The following is a 20,259-nucleotide window of genomic DNA, read 5'->3' as shown; positions in this document are numbered from 1 at the left end:
CTCAGAAGAATGAAGGGTGACCTCATTGAAACCCATTTAATAGTGAAAGACCTTGATAGAGTGGAAGTGGAGAGGATGTTTCCTGTGGTGGAAGAGTATAAGACCGGACGGAGAACACAGCATCAGAATAGAGGTGTGTCCCTTTAGCCAGAGAGTGGTGAATCTGTAAAATTCTTTGCCATATGCAGCTGTGGAAGCAAAGTCTTTATGTATATTTTAGACAAAGGTTGACAGGTTCTTGATTGGTCAGAGCATGAAGGAATACAGGGAGAAGGCAAGAGATTTGGAGCCGAGAGGAAAATTCCATCAGCCATGATGGAACGGCAGAGCTAAATGGCCTAATCTTGCTCCTATATCTTATGGTCTATAAAGTGGCCATTGATTGTACTTTACTAGCCCATAGTAGCTCTCATGCACATGGCTAAATTTGGTCTTTATTTTATCCTTTAAATGTACATGGTATAAGTAGGAAACACAGCACCAAGCAGCTGCTATCTTGGACTTAGCTGCCTTTGAAAGCATCAACCACCTCCTTCACTGAACAGAAGATCCCAGAAAGGCTGCATAGTGATCCAAGGAGAAAGATGGAAATGTCCAAGAATCTTTCTAGATTGCCCAATTTGTCCCAGAGGAGCTTCAGGTGAAAAAGTGAAGGAAGGAGAAAAGTCATAACAGCCCCTGTAACACTGCCTGTTAGCCCCATGAGAAAGGCAAAATGTGGCATCAGCACAGCCAATAAAAGGGTTAACATCAATAAACAGCCTCGTATCACCAGTGGCCAAACTTGAGAATTTCCAGCCCTTGAACTTGGATTGAAAATACTACTTTGTACAACTTCAGCAGCTGCATAAAAGGGCAGTGGATAGGAAAGGAGGGCCTTGGCCACCAAACATACATTCACCAACATCCGCAGGTTAAACGGCAGATTATCTGTGATTACTTCCTTCATTTCATTGCCCCAGGTTACAAGTGAGACAAGGGCAAACACTGTTTTAAAGACGCATGCAGCCATGTGTGTACAGTTCAACATGCACTCAAAGCTGCCCCTGTTCTTCATGCTGCCTTCCAGAGCGGGCAGGAAAATCTGTGAAGTGTAGCTGAAAATAATCACCCCCACAGAAACCAAAAACTTTTCAAAATCCACTGAAAATTTTACCTTTCTCCAGGACCATTTTCCCATTTGCATCATGCAGTAAGTAATGACAATGCACAGAACAACAAGATGAACTACAGAACAAAGGAGACTCAGCTTTGATACAATTTGAAGATTTTCTATAAAAATACATGGGACCAACATCACAATGGCAATCACAAACCAGGTTTCCTCTGACACTGGGATTTGTGGGAAACTGTGGACCATGAGGTTCCCACTTACCACCAAATACAGAATGCAAGTCATAATTAGTTCAGCCACCTGAGCAAAATTAACAATTTTGCCTCCCAGTTTCGGGAATAGTTGCTGGCAGCAGGCATTGGCAATGTCTTCATATGATGTCCTCACTCTGACACTCTGTCCCTCTTCGTTCTCTTCGTACAGGCAGGCAATGAGAATTTTGCCAGTATAGCAGCAAATGACAGCAGCTAACGTGATGAGAAACAACCCGACATATCCACTGTGCAGAACAGCGTACGGCAAGCCCAAGACAAAAATGCCCTGTAGAAAACAAAAACAAGCAACCTCAGTCAAAATTGTCCGTGATCAAAAGTTAATATGTAAAACCGGTGTTACTATTAATAATGTGTTCATTTACTAGATACTCTTATTTTCTGCCATTTAATCGGAAGGGGAACAAAATTCAAATCTGAAAACACGTGGTTGGAACTCTTTGTCATGTAAATGAATTAGCCCAGAAATTATTGTTCATTATGGTAGTGTGGCATTTTCTGATCTGATATCTAAACAGAATAATAATTAGTTTCTTTTAAATGGATTAATACCTTGATTAAAATGAACAAAAGGAATGTTTCATAAATGCTTGACATTTGTATACCAATACTTCAAGATATAATTTTGAGGCTATTTATTTATTAGGAGACAGTTATTTTCTCTCAGGAATAATCAAAGGCAATGAGTTATACCAAATGTTAAAGGAAATTAAAAAAAAAAATCATTTTGGTTCAACCTACAAATAATTGTTAATACAGTAAATCACAGCTAATGAGGCCAGCCAACAAAGATATAGCTTCAAGACTCATGTTCATTAACATTGCTAGCAAAAGGTTCTTACATTTATCCTTTATTAATATGCCCATAAGGAATCTGTACACACAAAAAGTGAAATATTAATAAATCATGTCACTGATAAAAATAATTATTGAACTCTAGATGAAAAGTTTTCCTTTTGAAACTGATAATTAAAATTGTTTACATTTCTCTGGATTATAGTGTTTCTGAATAATACTCTTTACACTAATAAAAAAAAATTGCCTGAAGTTACTGCAACAAAAGCGGTCAACAACTATCAAGATCTCAGTTATGGAAGGAAAAAAAAGAGAGCCTCACAAGCCTTCATAGTCATCCATTGGGCAGATAATTTGGAAAACTACTTTTGACTTTGCGATGGTATTGGGTTTGCTGACTGCAAAGTTCTAAATGAAGACCTCACTAAAGGGAGGTTATATTGCAACAACCCTATCTTCAAAGACTAGTTCACTTCCCTGTTTATTGTCCATGGTGAGTTCAGAATAGACTAGAACTTTATTGTTATTGCTCAAGACAAGATTGTGGCGTTACTCTGGTCTGTGCAAAACATATATTTACAATGCATGCAATATGGCTTAATTTTTTAAAAAATCCCATATTTACATGCAACAAGTGACTTCGGTAGACCATAGCACTCAAAGACCATTGGCAGGTTGGGGTGTAGCATTACTCAGCTGCACGGTAGCCCTTGGGAAGAAGCTGTTTTTCAGTCTTACTGTCTTGGTTAAGACATCTCGGAGTCTCCTGCCACATTGCAGGAGATTGAACAGACAGTGTCTGGGATGAGATGGGTCTTTAATGATATTAGGAGCATGCCATAGGCAATGAGAGTTGTAGATTGTCTCCATGTTTGGTAGCTGAGTTCCAGTGATGTGCCGAGCTGTCCTAATCATCTGCTGGAGTGCTTTGTGATCTGTCACGCTGCATCTGGAGTGCCACAGTGTCATTCTGTATGTCAGGATGCTCTCTATCGCACAGCAATGAAAGTTGGCCAGCAACGTTCCGGGCAGACTGGCTCTCCTTTAGCACCTCAGGCAGTATGGTTGCTGTTATGTCTTCCCTACTATTGAAATTGTATTGGAGGACCAGTGAATTTCATCCCCAGAAACTTGAAACTGGAGACCCTTTCCACTACCTCACCATTTATGACTAGTGGGACTTGTTCAGGACCTCTTGCCTTCCTGAACTTTAGCTGCCAATAGCCACTATTTGAGCAGTGGATCCCCTCTCCCTTCTAAGGAGAAGCTACTTCCAGCTAACAATATAGTTTAAAAGATACAGTTCATTTGTTTTCAATCCAAACAACATTCTTAAAACACATTTAATGCTCACAGAGGATTTCTATCTTAAACATTTCCAAATTACAAACCATTTTTAAAACAGGAAACGTTCCTTTAACACAAAGGATTTCAATAGGTTTCAACAGGTACATTTAATGTCAGAGAAAAGTATACAATATACATCCTGAAGTTCTTATTGTTCACAGACATTCACGAAAACAGAGGAGTGCCCCAAAGAATGAAGGACAGTTAAATGCTAGAACCCCAAAGTCCCCTCACATCTGCCCCCTCCCATGGATAAGCAGCAGCAAAGGGACGGCGCCCCTCCCCCACCAGCAAAGAAGCATTGGTGCCTCCCAACGAGCACTCAAGCATGCAGCAAAGCATCAATAAATGCACAGACTTGCAGCAATACAAAGACTACTCGTTCACCCGGTAATTCGACATACCACAGGCTCTTTCTCTCCCTAATAAGGGAAAAAGAGGTGTCCCCGTTTCATAGCAAGAGGGGAGACATAACAAAACATCTCACTGACTTATGTTGTTAAATTCTGTTGCGTCGCTTTTTCTGAGCTCTAAGCCCAAGGAACTTGGGTCTCTGGGCACACAGCCAGCTTGCTGCTTCTTATCTTCTGTGTACTCCCGCCACACATCAGTCGGCGGCACCAGCCTTGGAGCAGCCTGTCTCCAGAGCCTTGATCTTCCAGGCCGCATCCTTGGCATATCGAGCAGCGGCCGGTCATGAGGCCCTGAGTGCAGGGTCCCACTTTGGCAAAGAACTGAAGTCAGCATGTAACTCCAGGTCAGGGTCTTCAAAAGATCCCTGAAAGGGAAAAAAAGTACAATTCCAAATCACAAGTACATTTCCTACAAACTAAAAAAAACCATACAATGATGCAAATGAATTAATTGTTCCATGCAGAAACGGAGGCCAGAAGAATGGATTCTAGTTCACCCTGTGCTTCTTTCATTCTTCTTGATGTTCTTTACCCCATTTCGAATGTCTGAATGTCTCTCTATATTTATATCCTTTCTGCCATTTGGGTAACTTCACACATATATGATATCGGATGTCCTTTTTACACAAAGGGTCTAAAAGTATATTGGAGACACAGATCTGGGCTAATAAACTGTAAAGCTAACTTCTGAGTACATGAAACTAATAACATTAATAGATTACTTAATTAGAGGCTTACCCATAGCCCTCTATTTTTCTGAGTTCCATATACCTGTCCAGGAGTCTCTTAAAAGACCCTATCGCATCTGCCTCCGCCACTGTCACTGGCAGCCCATTCCATGCACTCACCACTCTCTGTGTAAAAAACTTACCCCTGACATCTCCTCCGTACCTCTTAAAACTGAGTCCTCTCGTACTATCCATTTCAGCCCTGAGAAAAAGCCTCTGACTATCCACACGATCAATGCCTCTCATCATCTTACACACAAAGCTGATTCAAGCTGATTACTGCGCTCAATTTACATTTTAAGAACTTAAAACTGACTCCCATTTATGACCAGAAGCTACACAAATAAATAGTTGGTAGATTATTTATCTATTTATTTAGTTTTATTGTCGCCAAACAATTGATACTAGAGTGTACAATCATCACAGTAATATTTGATTCTGCGCTTCGCGCTCCCTTATATTTTTTACTTATAACTGTTTTGATCTTGTCAAGTGGCAGCTGCTGTGTTTAAAAAGTGAGTTTGGCAAACACGAGCAAGAGGCCTAGGAAATGAATATCCATCACAACTTTAATTAGGGGAATAAAACTTCAATGTGAGGTGGCATGTTCAGGTTGGTAAATTTACGATTTTCTTTGATGTGGAAGGACTAATGCCACGTTTGCTGGTTAATACAAAATAAACTGTGGAATCGTTTTTAAGAAGTCTTGTTGTTTAAACATAACCAGGTGCTCATTATTTTACTCCAGTCAAAGACTGTGCTTCCTTTTTAATACTAAAATAATTTAAATGTGTTTTATTACAGACTATAAAGATTCAGGCTAAAATACCTTTTTGAATCTGTAGTATCAAATTATTTGTAAAAGAACTGATAAATGAACTTAATATCATTTTTTGAGTCTAAATACGCTGTATTTCGGTTAATTGGGACACATTGGGACCCGTATATTTTGGCCCAAATAAGCAGCTGCCACAATTAGCCGAATTTTCACAGAAATAGCTAAAAAGGTGTAAAAATGATAAACTACAGTTTAAGTGAGTTACAAATTATGTATTTAAATGAAATACGGAACAAGTTAGAATGCTACTAAAACGACTACAGAACTATAACACTGTGTATTAGTTCCAAATGATTATCAACAGAGGAATCAGAATCAGGTTTAATATCCCTGGCCTATGTCGTGAAATTTGTTGTCTTTACAGCAGCAATAGAAGAAAAACTGTAAATTACAGTTAGACATATTAGAAGTACATATATTAAAAAGTTAAATTAAGTAATTAGTGCAAAAAAAGTAGAGAAGTAGAGTTCATGGATTCAATATCCGTTCAGAAATCTGATGACAGAGGGAAGAAACTACCATATGACAGTGTGCTTTCAGGCTCCTGTACCTCCTCCTTGATGGCTGCAATGAGAAGAGGGCATGCCTTGGGTGAAGGGGGTCTTTAATGATGGATGCCGCCTTCTTGAGGCATTGCTCATTGAAGATGTCTTGGATCCTGGGGAGATCAGTACCCATGATGGAGCTGAGTGAGTTTAAAACTTTCTGCAGCTTATTTTGATCCTGTAACATCACTCCACACATCCTGACCTGTACCAGATGGTGATGCAGCCAGTTACAATACTCTCCATGGTATATCTATAGAAATTTGCAAGTGTCTTTGCTGACATACCAAATCTCCTCAAACTCCTAATGAAGTATAGCTGCAGTCATGTCTTAGAAACACAGAAAACCTACAGCACAATACAGGCCCTTTGGCCCACAAAGTTGTGCCGAACATGTCCCTATCTTAGAAATTACTAGGCTTACCCATAGCCCTCTATTTTATTAAGCTCCATGTACCTATCCAAAAGTCTCTTAAAAGACCCTATCATATCTGCCTCCACCACCATTGCTGGCAGCCCATTCCACACACTCGCCACTCTCTAAGTAAAGAACTTACCCCTGACATCTTCTCTGTACCAATTCCCCAGCACCTGTGTGCTCTTGTGGCAACCATTTCAGCCCTGGGAAAAAGCCTCTGACTATCCACACGATCAATGCCTCTCATTATCTTATACACCTCTATCAGGTCACCTCTCATCCTCCGTCGCTCCAAGGGGAAAAGGCCGAGTTCACTCAACCTATTTTCATAAGGCATGCTCTCCAATCCAGGCAACATCCTTGTAAATCTCCTCTGCACCCTTTCTATGGCTTCCACATCCTTCCCATAGTGAGGCAACCAGAACTGAACACTGTACTCCAAGTAGGGTCTGACCAGGGTCCTATATAGCTGCAACATTAAGCTCCTAAATTCAATTCCACGATTGATGAAGGCTAATACACTGTACGTCTTCTTAACCACAGAGTCAACCTGTGCAGCTGCTTTAAGCGTCCTGTGGACTCGGACCCCAGGATCCCTCTGATCCTCCACACTGCCAAGAGTCTTACCATTAATACACCATTCCGCCATCATATTTGACCTACCAAAATAAACCACTTCACACTTAACTGGGTTGAACTCCATCTGCAACTTCTCAGCCCAGTTTTGCATTCTATCAATGTCCTGCTGTAACCTCTGACAGCCCTCCACACTATCCACAACACCTCCAACCTTTGTGTGATCAGCAGACTTACTAACCCATCCCTCCACTTCCTCATCCAGGTCATTTATATAAATCACGAATAGTAAGGGTCCCAGAACAAATCCCTGAGGTACCCCACTGGTGACCGAACTCCACGCAGAATATGACCTGTCTACAACCACTCTTTGCCTTCTGTGGGCAAGCCAGTTCTGGATCCACAAAGCAATGTCCCCTTGGATCCCATGCCTCTTTTCTTTCTCAATAAGCCTTGCATGGAGTACCTTATCAAATGCCTTACTGAAATCCATATACACTACATCTACTGCTTTTCCTTCATCAATGTGTTTAGTCACATCCTCAAAAAATTCAATCAGGCTCGTAAGGCACGACCTGCCCTTGACAAAGTCATGCTGACTATTCCTAATCATACTATTACCTCTCCAAATGTTCATAAATCCTGCCTCTCAGGATCTTCTCTGTCAACTTACCAACCACTGAGGTAAGACTCACTGGTCTATAATTTCCTGGGCTATCTCCACAACCCTCCAATCCTCCGGAACCTCTACTGTCCCCATTGATGATCCAAAGATCATCACCAGAGGCTCAGCAATCTCTTTCCTCACCTCCCACTGTAGCCTGGGGTATATCTCATCTGGTCCCGGTGACTTATCCAACTTGATGCTTTCCAAAAGCTCCAACACATCCTCTTTCTTAATATCTACTTGCTCAAGCTTTTCAGTCTACTGCAAGTCATCACTACAATCACCAAGATCCTTTTCCATAGTGAATACTGAAGTAAAGTATTCATTAAGTACCTTTGCTATTCCCTCTGGTTCCATACACACTTTCCCACTGTCACATTTGATGGGTTCTATTCTTTCATGTTTATCCTCTTGCTCTTCACATACTTGTAGAATGCCTTGGGGTTTTCCTTAATTCTGCCCACCAAGGCCTTCTCATGGCCCCTTCTGGCTCTCCTAATTTCCTTCTTAAGCTCCTTTCTATTAGTCTTACAAACTTCTAGATCCCTAACATTATCAAGCTCTCTGAACTTTTTGTAAGCTTTTCTTTTCTTCTTGATTAAATTTATTACAGCCTTTGTACACCACAGTTCCTGTACCCTACCATAACTTCCCTGTCTTAAAGGAATGTACCTATGCAGAACTCCACACAAATATCCCCTGAACATTTGCCACATTTCTTCCGTACTTTTTCCTGAGAACATCTGATTCCAATTTAAGCTTCCAATTTCCTGCCTAATAGCCTCATAATTCCCCTTACTCCAATTAAACGCCTTTCTAACTTGTCTGTTCCTATCTCTCTCCAATGCTATTGTAAAGGAGATAGAATTATGATCACTATCTCCAAAATGCTCTCCCACTGAGAGATCTGACACCTGACCAGGTTCATTTCCCAATACCAAATCAAGTGCAGCCTCTCCTCTTGTAGGGTTATCTACATACTGTGTCAAGAAACCTTCCTGAGCACACCTAACAAACTCCACCCCCTCTAAACCCCTTACTCTAGGGAGATGCCAATCAAAATTTAGAAAATTAAAATTTCCTATCACGACAACTCTGTTATTATTACACCTTTCCAGGATCTGTTTCCCTATCTGCTCTTCCATATCCCTGTTACTATTGGGTGGCCTATAAAAAACACAGTACATTTATTGACCCCTTCCTGTTCCTAACCTCCACCCACAGAGACTCCGTAGACAATCCCTCCATGGAGTCCTTTTCTACAGCCGTGACACTATCTCTGATCACAGTGCCACTCCCCCACCTCTTTTGCTTCCCTCACTGTCCTTTCTGAAACATCTAAAACCCTGCACTTGAAGTAACCATTTCTGTCCCTGAGCCATCCAAGTCTCTGTAATGGACACCACATCATATCTCCAAGTACTGATCCACGCTCTAAGCTCATCCGTTTTGATCACAATACTCTTTGCATTAAAATAGACACATCTCAAACCTTCAGTCTGAGCATGTCTCTTCTCTATCATCTGCCTATCCTCCCTCTCGCATTGTCTACAAGCTTTCTCTATTTGTGAGCCAACCTCCTCTTCCCCAGTCTCTTCCGTTCGGTTCCTACCCCACAACAATACTAGTTTAAAATCTACCCAGTAGCCTTAGCAAACCTCCCTGCCAGGATATTGGTCCCCCGGGATTCAAGTGCAACCCGTCCTTTTTGTTCAGGTCACACCTGCCTCAAAAGAGGTCCCAATGATCAAGAAATCTGAACCCCTGCTCCCTGCTCCCTGCTCCATTCCCTCAGCCAAGCATTTATCCTCCACCTCATTCTATTCCTATTCTCACTGTCACGTGTCCCGAGATTACTACCTTTGAGGTCCTGCTTCTCAACTTCCTTCCTAACTCCCTGTAGTCTTTTTTCAGGACCTCTTCCCTTTTCCTACCTATGTCATTGGTACCAATATGTACCAGGACCTCTGGCTGTTCTCCCTCCCACTGCAGGATATCTTGGATGTGATCTGAAACATCCCAAACCCTGGCACCTGGGAGGGAAACCACCATCCGAGTTTCTTTCCTGCGTCCACAGAATTGCCCCTAACTATAGAGTCCCCTATCACTACTGCCTTCCTCTTCCTTTCCCTACCCTTCTGAGCCACAGGGCTGGATTCTGTGCCAGAGGCACAGCCACCATCGCTTCCCCCAGGTAGGCTGCCTCCCCCCAACAGTACTCAAACAGGAATACTTATTGTCAAGGGGTACAGCCACAGGAGTACTCTCTAGTACCTGACTCTTCCCCTTCCCCCCCTGACTGTTACCCACTTGTCTGTTTCCCGTGGCCCCGGTGTAACCACCTGCCTATAACTCTTTTCTATCACCTCCTTGTCTTCTTTGAAACTGCATTGATATGTTGGGTCCAGGACAGGGTCCACAGAGATTTTGACACCCAGGAACTTGAAAATGCTCACCCTTTTCACTTCTGATCCTCCGATGAAGACGGCTGTGTATTCCCTCGACTGAAGTCCACAGTCAAGTTGTTGCTGCAACACTGCTCAACCAGCTGATCTATCTTGCTCAAGTGCACCTTCTTGCCATCATGAAATTCTGCCAACAGTAGTTGAGCCATTAGCAAATTTATAGAAGGCATTTGTGCTGTACCTAGCCACACGGTCATGGGAGTAGAGAGAGTTGAGCAGTGGGCTAAGCACACATCCTTGAGGTGTACTGGTGTTGACTATCAGTGAGACAGAGATGTTACTTCTGATCCACACAGACTGTGATCTTGCAGTGAGGAAGTCAAGAATTGAGTTGCAGAGGGAAGCAGAGAGACCTAGGCTTTGGAACTTTTTGATCATAACTGTATGAATGATTGTGTTAAACGCTGAGCTATAGTCCATAAACTACAGCTTGGTGTAAGTAATAGTGTTGACTGTGTGACCCAAGGCCATGTGAAGAGCCAATGAGATCACATCTGCTGTCAACCTATAGTGCTGAAGGGCAAATTGCAGTGGCTCCAGGTTCTTGCTTAGGCAGGAGTTGATTCCCACTCTGACCATCCTCTCAAAGCACTTCATCACTGTAAATGCTGCAACGATAGTCGTTATGGCAGCTCACGCTGCTCTTCTTGGGCACTGGCACGGTTGTTACCCTTTTGAAGCAGGTGGGAACTTCCGGCTGTTGCAATGAGAGACTGAAAATATCTTTGAGCACACCCACCAGTTGGTTGGGAATTCATCCAGTGTTATGCTGCCGTGTTCTTTTGATTGACTTTAAGTTAACAAAATCAGCACAGGCACCTCGGGCAGTAAATGGACAACCTTCAAACAATGCTTTTGACGTTTGCATCCTCCAAGCCTTCGTTTTCATTGTGAAACGTTCCAAATGATTGTCTATACCTTCATATTCTTCACAATTCCTAACTTGCTGAAGGAGTGAAATCGTGCCATTTTCTCTCCCAGTCGCCTCTGGCTTCTCCAGCCTAAATGCTTGAAACTGTAATAAGCAAAACAGTTCTGAATGGCCTTACTGCTCATTTTCTCACCAACTATCAGTGACAAAAATCACTGCTTTTTGAACACAAACACACAGGAGTGATGCCATTTAAAAACTGTTCACTGTAAGCACAGTGTAGTGTCTAACGACCGCACAAGTGAGTGCCACTGACACTATTTAGAAACTGGCAAACGTCTCCTTTCCCAATTAGGCAGCACTGTGTCCCAGGTAAACAAAGGGAATCCTGGCTATCTTCTCAATTTGATTTTGTACTTTAAGACTTGCCCCAAATAACTGGAATCCACTGTACCGCATTTATTTTGGATGCTAGGATAAAGATAAAGAGGTCATTCAGAGGAACATTTTGTCGCGTGTGTACTGAAACTCAATAACAATAATGTGTTACAGCACATTTTAATGAAATTAAAATCACTAAGGACATGAGGATTCAGGGAACCAAAATGATGTGCTAGCTACCTACAACTGGAAATATAAAGGAAAAAATGAAAATGATGCAAAATCAGAAGATATTACATAGCCTGTGGATAGATTTTTTCCACTGAAGTAATGCACATTTTTACCAAACCACATTGCCTCTGCTCCCCCATGTCATTTATTAATATTATCTGTTACTAATTGTGAATAACCATGTGAGATATGTCAGAACTAAAAGAAAAATCCTTCATCAATGTGCAGTCAGTGAGACCCCTGCTTTATATTTATTGAGTCACAGTTGGCTTAAACTTTGTATTCATGAAATACTGCTGCAGAACTTTTTAAACATGATTGCAAAAGCTTTGTACAAAGCAACACACACACACACACACACACACACACACACACACACACACACACACACACACACACACACACACACACACACACACACACACACACACACACACACACACACACAACTACTTGTGAGAAATCACGAAGGACAAAAGGATACAGGGAATCAAAATGCAAGAAATTGCTTTACAAATGTTGCATTGTCTGTATGACTTATTCAGGTCACACATCAGCCAGAGCTCGGCAACATAAACGGTGCTCCCTATCGCTTCCAGAAATTAGAAGAAATAGTTCTATGAAGCTACGACTGTGAAAACAGAATACTACAGCTTGCCAAAGAATAAAAATGATGAAATGATAATTTCAGATGCGGATCTCTTAGTTATTTAAAAAAATCTGGATTGACTTTATGATTGACAGAGTAAGTAAAAGCAACACACGCAAAATGCGGGAGGAATTTTGCGGGCCGGGCAGCATCCGCGGGCAAAGAGTACAGTTGATGTTTTGGGCTGGGACCCTTCATCAGGAAGTCCTCCAGCATTTTGTGTGTGTGTTGCCTGGATTTCCAGCATCTGCAGATTTTCGCGTTTGTGATTGGACTGCTGCACTGCAAAGTCTCTTCCAGGGATGTCTGCCCCGAAGAGGTTTAAATCTTCCATTCGCCAGGGTCCTGATGAAGGGTCTCAGCCCAAAATATCCACTGTTTACTCTTTTCCATCAATGCTACCTGGCCTGCTGAGTTCCTCCGGCATTTTGTGTGTGTTGTTCGCATTTCCAGCATCTGTAGATTTTCTCTTGTGTGAGAATAAATAAAATTGCCCTTTTGACTGAAGTATTTTTTTTTCTGAAGCTGCAGTTTCAACCATCATTTTAAACCTTCCAGAGCATTTGGAAAGTGACAATCCTACCCTTCTAAGCGGACCATAAATCTGTAACCTTTCATCAACTGACTTTATTGCAAATAAATTGAACATCAACAAATTGAAAAGAAGCAGTTATAGCTTCTTTTCATGCTTACTTCATCCATATGAACGTTAGATTTGAATGATTAATGAGGTTCCTTCAGGCAAAAAAAAACTTGTTCACTAATTCTCTTTTGACTTTTCTAAATAATACTCTGATAAAGAACTGTCTGGATATACAAGGTTTGGCTTGTGGCTCATGGGTGGTGCTCCCTGTGGTACCTGCAGAGTGCTGAAACTTACCTGAGCCCTTGTTCATGCGGTTTCCAGTTCTTCAGCAACTTTTAAACCTGGGTGCATTGGGAATATATTATGATACCATGTAAGGTGTTTTGTTTTTTAGTAAATAAACAAAATGTATTGAAACACTAACATCCAGTAGTAAATACATGATTCTACAGATGCTGGAAATCCAGAGCCACACGTACAAAACGTGGAGGAACTCATCAGGTCAGGCAGAATCAATGGAAAGGAATAAAGGGTTAACCTTTGGGCTGTGGCGCTTCACTAGGATTGGAAAAGAAGGGAGAAGAAGCCAGAATGAGAAGGTGAGGGGAGGAGAAGTAGCCGACAGATGATAGGTGAGACCAGGTGAGTGGGGGTGAAGTAAGAAGCTGGGAGGTGATAGACAATAGACAATAGGTGCAGAAGTAGACCATTCGGCCCTTCGAGCCTGCACCGCCATTTTGAGATCATGGCTGATCAATTACTATCAATACCCGGTTCCTGCCTTGTCCCCATATCCCTTGATTCCCCTGTCCATAAGATACCTATCTAGCTCCTTCTTGAAAGCATCCAGAGAATTGGCCTCCACTACCTTCCGAGGCAGTGCATTCCAGACCCCCACAACTCTCTGGGAGAAGAAGTTTTTCCTTAACTCTGTCCTAGATGACCTACCCCTTATTCTTAAACCATGCCCTCTGGTACTGGACTCTCCCAGCATCTGGAACATATTTCCTGCCTCTATCTTGTCCAATCCCTTAATAATCTTATATGTTTCAATCAGATCCCCTCTCAATCTCCTTAATTCCAGCGTGTACAAGCCCAGTCTCTCTAACCTCTCTGCGTAAGACAGTCCAGACATCCCAGGAATTAACCTTGTGTATCTACGCTGCACTTCCTCTACAGCCAGGATGTCCTTCCTTAACCCTGGAGACCAAAACTGTACACAATACTCCAGGTCTGGTCTCACCAGGGCTCTGTACAAATGCAAGAGGATTTCCTTGCTCTTGTACTCAATTCCCTTTGTAATAAAGGCCAACATTCCATTAGCCTTCTTCACTGCCTGCTGCACTTGCTCATTCACCTTCAGTGACTGATGAACAAGGACTCCGAGATCTCTTTGTATTTCTCCCTTACCCAACTCTACACTGTTCAGATAATAATCTGCCTTCCTGTTCTTACTCCCAAAGTGGATAACCTCACACTTATTCACATTAAACGCCATCTGCCAAGTATCTGCTGATGTTATTTTCTATGCCTTCATCCAAATCATTGACGTAAATGGTAAACAGCTGTGGTCCCAATACTGAGCCCTGTGGCACCCCACTAGTCACCACCTGCCATTCCGAGAAACACCCATTCACCGCTACCCTTTGCTTTCTATCTGCCAACCAGTTTTCTATCCATGTCAATGCCTTCCCCCCGATGCCCTGAGCTTTGATTTTACCCACCAGTCTTCTATGTGGGACCTTATCAAATGCCTTCTGAAAATCGAGGTACACTACATCCACTGGATCTCCCCCGTCTAACTTCCTGGTTACATCCTCGAAAAACTCCACCAGATTAGTCAAGCATGATTTACCCTTGTTAAATCCATGCTGGCTTGGCCCAATCCTATCACTGCTATCTAGATATGCCACTATTTCATCCTTAATAATGGACTCTAGCATCTTTCCCACCACCGATGTCAGGCTGACAGGTGGAAAAGGTAAAGGACTGAAGAAGGAGGAATCTGATAGGAGAGTGGACCATAGGAGAAAGGGGAGGAAGAGAGGCATCAGAGGGAGGTGATAACTGGAAAATCTGCCAGCACACCCCTATTCAAGTCTTGATCATGCTGGATTATCTGAGTTTTATTGTACCAGTGACAAGATCAACAACACACCATGGGGATTTTTTTTTCTCTTTCTCCAGCTCAACAAATAAATGTTTTGTTTTATAAATACTTTTTTAAATTCACTTCTCAGGATCTGGATGTTATTAGCAAAGCAAGCATTTATTGCTTGCACCTAATTACTTTTGAGAACATAAAGGTGAGCTACTTTCTTGTATCATTGCCATCTGTTCTGATAAATTACCTACACAAGGCAGAAGTATTATTCTCTTGAGAGGAAAACAATCATGTGACCTGCATCAGAGGGTTAGAAATGAGTACCATATGAGAGCAATAGCTAGTGTGTGTAGTGTAAACAGGAAATGGAAGAAATATACTTTAGGTTGTACATCTACTTCAAAGCTTCAACACGCTTTCCTCTCTCATTTAAGACTATAAGACAAAGGAGCAGAATTAGGCCTTTTATCCCATCAAGTCTGCTCCATCATTCCATCATGGTTGAATTATTATCCCCCTTCTGCCTTCTCCCCGTAGCCTTTGACACCTTGACTAAACAAGAACCCATCAACCTCCGCTTTAAATATACCCAATAGCCTGGCCTCCCCGTCGCATTTGTCAATGAATTCCACAGATTCGTTACGCTCTGGATAAATATAGAGCTTTGACCAGCCGCCAATCTGGACATTGGACGTTTGAAGAGGAGGGGGACTTCAATCAGGTCCACCGCAGCAGCAGCTCGCGGCAGCATAATGGAGCTCTGACCAGTGGCAATCAGCGTTTGGGATTGATTAGTAAGAGCAAATTAAATGAAGGCAGGGGCAAGTGCAGCGGCAGTCATCTGAATGGACAGAGCCAGGGTGATGATCTTAAAGCTTTAGCTCTTCAAGGCTTCAAGAAGAGAGGCTTCCGTCAGAGAAAGCAAAGGAAAGCTCGTTTTTTTCCCTGTTCTTTATATCTTCTCAGCTAGGTAGAGATGACGGGCAAGATAGTGCAACATTCCTCTTGCAGGATGTGGGAAGGCAGGGAGACCTCCAGTATCCCTGACCACCAGAACTACGAGAAGCGCATCCATCTGCAACTTTGAACAAGCTGCTTTAAGGAGTTAGAGCTGGAACTGGATGAACTCCGAATCTTTCAGGAGGCTGAAGGGTGATAGATAGGACGTACAGAGAGGTAGCTATACCCAAGGTGCAGGACACAGGAAACTGGGTTGCAATCACAAAGGGGAAAGGGATTAAAGAACCAGTGTGGAGTACCCGTGTAGCCATCCCCCTCAAAAGCAGGTATATCACTTTGGATACCGTCGATGGGGATGACCTAACAGAGGAAAGTCACAGTGGTTGAGTCTCTGGCACTGAATCTGCCTCTGTGACTCAGAAGGGAAGGAGTTAAAAGAGGCATGCTATGGTGATAGAGGAATGGACAGGTGGTTCTGTGGGTGAAAACGAGATTCCTGGACGGTATGTTGCCTCTTGGATGCCAGGATCTGGGATATCTCAGGTCGAGTCCTCAGCATTCTTAAGTGGGAGGGTCAATAGCCAGAGGTCGTGGTTCATGTAAATACCAGTAACATAGGTAGGACAAATTTCTGCACAGTGAGTTTAGGGAGTTAGGTGCTAAGTTAAAGGACAAGCCCTTCAGGGTTGTCGTCTCAGGATTGTTACCCATGTCACATGGTAGTGATGCCAGAACTAGGAAGATTATATAGTTTAATACGTGGTTGAGGAATTGGTGTAGGAAGGAAGACATAAGACTTTTGGATCATTGGGTTCTCTTCCGGGGAAGATGGGACCTGTACAGAAGAGACGGCTTGCACCTGAACTGAAGGGGGACTAACATCCTAGTGGAAAGGCTTGTCAATGCTGCACGGTTGAGTTTAAACTAGAATTGCAGGGGCATTGGAGCCAGAGTGCCAGAACAGTTAGTGGAGAGGTTGTGGAGGCAGATGATGCCAAAAGGTTGAGCACAGTGCAACAAAATAGAAAAGGGTGAAGACAGGACTAAGGGTGTTGTATCTGAATACACAAAGTATACAGAATAAGGTAGATGAACTTGCAATACAGTTGCAAATTGGCAGGTATGATGTTGTAGGCTGAAAGACTATAGCTGGGAGCTTAATGTCCAAGGATACACATTGTATCCAAATGATAGGCTGGAAGGCAAAGGGGTTCTGTTGATCTTTTGGTAAAAAAAAGAATATCAAATCATTAGAAAGAGGTGATATAGGGTTGGAAGATGTTGAATCATTGTGGATAGAGCTAAAGAACTGCAAGGGTAAAAAGACTCTGATAGTATACAGATCCTCAAATAGTAGAAAGGATGTTGCCTACAAATTACAAAGGGAGATGGAAAATGCATGTCAAAAGCGCAATGTTACAATAGTCATGGGGGATTTCAATATGCAGGTAGATTGGGAAATCAGGTTGGTGCTGGATTACAGGAGCGGGAATTTCTAGAAAGCCTACGAGATGGCTTTTTAGAGCAGTTCATGGCTGAACACAGTAGAGAATTAGCTATTTTGGATTGCAATGAACTAGAATTGATTAGAGACCTTAAGGTAAAGTGATTATAATATGATCAAATTCACACTGATATTTGAGAAGGACAAGCTCAAGTCAGATGTATCATTATTACAATGGAGTAAAGGGAATTAGAGGCATGAGAGAGGAGTTGGCCAGAATTGATTGGAAAAGAACACTGGCAGGGGTGACGGCAGAGCAGCAATGGCTGGAATTTCTGGAAGTAATTCAGAAGGCATGGGATATATACATCCCAAAGAGGAAGAAGAATTTTAAAGGAAAGATGACACAACCATGGCTAACAAGAGAAGTCAAAGCCAATATAAAAGCTTAAGAGAGGGCAAATAACAGAGCACAGATTAGTGGGAAGTTGGAGGATTGGGAAGCTTTTAAAAACCAACAGAAGGCATTGAAAAACATCATTAGGAATGAAAAGATGAAATTTGAAAGTAAGCTAGCCAATAATATTAAAGAGAATATCAGGTTTTTTCAGACACATAAAGTGTAAAAGAGAGGTGAGACTGGATATTGAACCACAGGAAAATGATGCTCGAGAGGGTGTAATGGGGGACAATGAAATAGCAGATGAACTGAATAAGTATTTTGTATCAGTCTTCACTTTGGAAGACACTAGCAGTATGGTGGAAGTTCCAGGTGTCGGGGTCATAAAGTGTGTAAGTTACTATAACTACAGAAAGGTTCTTGGGAAAATAAAAGATTCAAAATTAGATAAGTCACCTGGACCAGATGCTTTACACCCCAGAAGAGATTGTGGAGGCATTAGTAGTGATCATTCAAGAATCACTAGATCTGGAATGGTTCTGGAAGACTGGAAAATTGCAAAAGTCACTCCACTCTTCAAGAAGGTAGAGAGGCAGAAGAAAGGAAACTAGAGGGTAGTTAGTCTGACCTCAGTGGTTGGGAAGATGTTGGAGTCGATTATTAAGGATGAGGTCTCAGGGCACTTAGAGGCACATGATAAAATAGACTCTAGTCAGCATGGTTTTCTCAAGGGAAAATCTTGCCTAACAAATGTGTTGGAATTCTTTGAAGAAGTAACAAGCAGGATAGAGAAAGGAGAATCAGTTGATGCTGTGAGGCGGACTCACAAGCTGCAAGTCCATGGTATTGCAGAAAAGATTCTAGCATGGTAAAGCAGTGGCTTATTGCCAAGAGCCCAAGAATGGGAATAAAATGAGCCTTGGTTTCCGGTGACTAGTGCTGTTCCATAGTCATCTGAGTGGGGAACCAATTCTTTTTGCATTATATGTCAATGATTTGGATGATGGAATTGATGGCTTTATTGCAAAGTTTGCAGATGATATGAAGATAATGGGAGGGGCATGCAGTTTTGAGGAAGCAAAGAGGCTAAGAAAGGATTTAGACAGATCAGGAAAATGGACAAAGAAATGGCGGATGGAATACAGTGTCGGGAAGTGTATGGTCATGCACCTTAGCAAAAGAAATGAAAGGTTTGACTATTTTCTAAATGGAGAGAAAATACAAAAATCTGAGGTGGAAAGAGACTTCAGAGTCCTTGTGCAGGATTCCCAAAAGGTTAGTTTGCAGGTTGAGTCTGTGGTGAGGAAGGCAAATACAACGTTAGCCTTCATTTCATGAGGATTAGAATATAAAAGCAAACATGTAATGTTGAGTCTTTATAAAGCACAAGTGAATATTGTGAGCAGGTTTGGACCTCTTATCATAGAAGGGATGTGCTGAAAGTCGATTAGGTTCAAAGAAGTTTCATGAAAGTATTTCCAGGATTGGATAGATTATCATATGAAGAGTGTTTGGTAGCTCCGGGCCTGCATTCATTAGAATTCAATAGACTGAGGGGTGACCTGATTAAGATATATTGACTGGTAAAATGTCTTGATAGAGTGGATGTAGAGAGGATCTTTTCTATGATGGGGGAGTCTTAAGACCAGAGGACACAGCCTCAGAATAGAGGACATCCTTTTAGAGCGGAGATGAGGAGGAATTTCTTTAGCCAGAGGGTGGTGAATCTGTGGAATTCTTTGCCATAGACAGCTGTGGAGGCCAAGTCTTTATGTATGTTTAAGGCAGAGGTTGATAGATCCTGACTGGTCAGGGCATGAAAGAACACAGGGAGAAGGCAAGAAACTGGAGCTGAGAGGAAAATTGGATCAGCCATGATGAAATAGTGGAGCAGACTCGATGGGCCAAATGGCCTAATTCTGCCACTACATCTTTTGATCTTATTGCCTAAAGAAACTCTTCCTCATTTGTTTTCTAAATGGATGCCCCTCTATTCTGAAGCTGTACCCTTTTATCCTGGACTCCCCCATTATAAGAATACCCTCACCATTCATTCAATCGAGGCTTTTCAATATCCAATAGGCGTTAATTAGATCCCTCTTCATTCTTCTAACTCAAAGTAAGTACAGGCCCAGAGCCATCAAACACTTCTCACATGTTAACCTTTTCATTCCCAGAATTATTCTCATGAACCTCCTCTGGATACTCTCTAATGCCATCTTTTCTTAGATAAGGAGCATTACATCCTTCCATTTTATATGCTAATCTTCTTGAAATGAATGCTAACATGATATTTGCCTTCCTTACCATTGACTCAACCTGCAAGCTAACCTTTAGGGAGTCCTGAGCAAGGACTCTCTAGTCCCACTGCAACACTGAGTTTTGAATTTTCTGTCCATTACTGCCATTACACTACAAGTCACCAGCAGCCGAACAGAAAAAACATCCTTTATTA

General features: G+C 42.1%; 1 protein-coding gene across 1 annotated transcript in view; it reads right to left on the bottom strand.

Annotated features, from left to right (window-relative positions):
* Positions 1-502: 502 nt before the first annotated feature.
* Positions 503-20,259, bottom strand: part of LOC140732690 (vesicular inhibitory amino acid transporter) — a 39,828-nt gene continuing 20,071 nt past the window's right edge. Inside the window, exon 2 of the mRNA XM_073055374.1 lies at positions 503-1,654. Within this exon, the coding sequence (XP_072911475.1) occupies positions 503-1,654 (1,152 nt within the window). The remainder of the gene's footprint in view (positions 1,655-20,259) is intronic.

This window comes from Hemitrygon akajei, chromosome 9 (assembly GCF_048418815.1).
Source record: "Hemitrygon akajei chromosome 9, sHemAka1.3, whole genome shotgun sequence".
Classification (NCBI taxonomy): domain Eukaryota; kingdom Metazoa; phylum Chordata; class Chondrichthyes; order Myliobatiformes; family Dasyatidae; genus Hemitrygon; species Hemitrygon akajei.
Note: the sequence above shows the minus strand (reverse complement) of the source record. Positions and strands in the feature narration are given on the sequence as shown.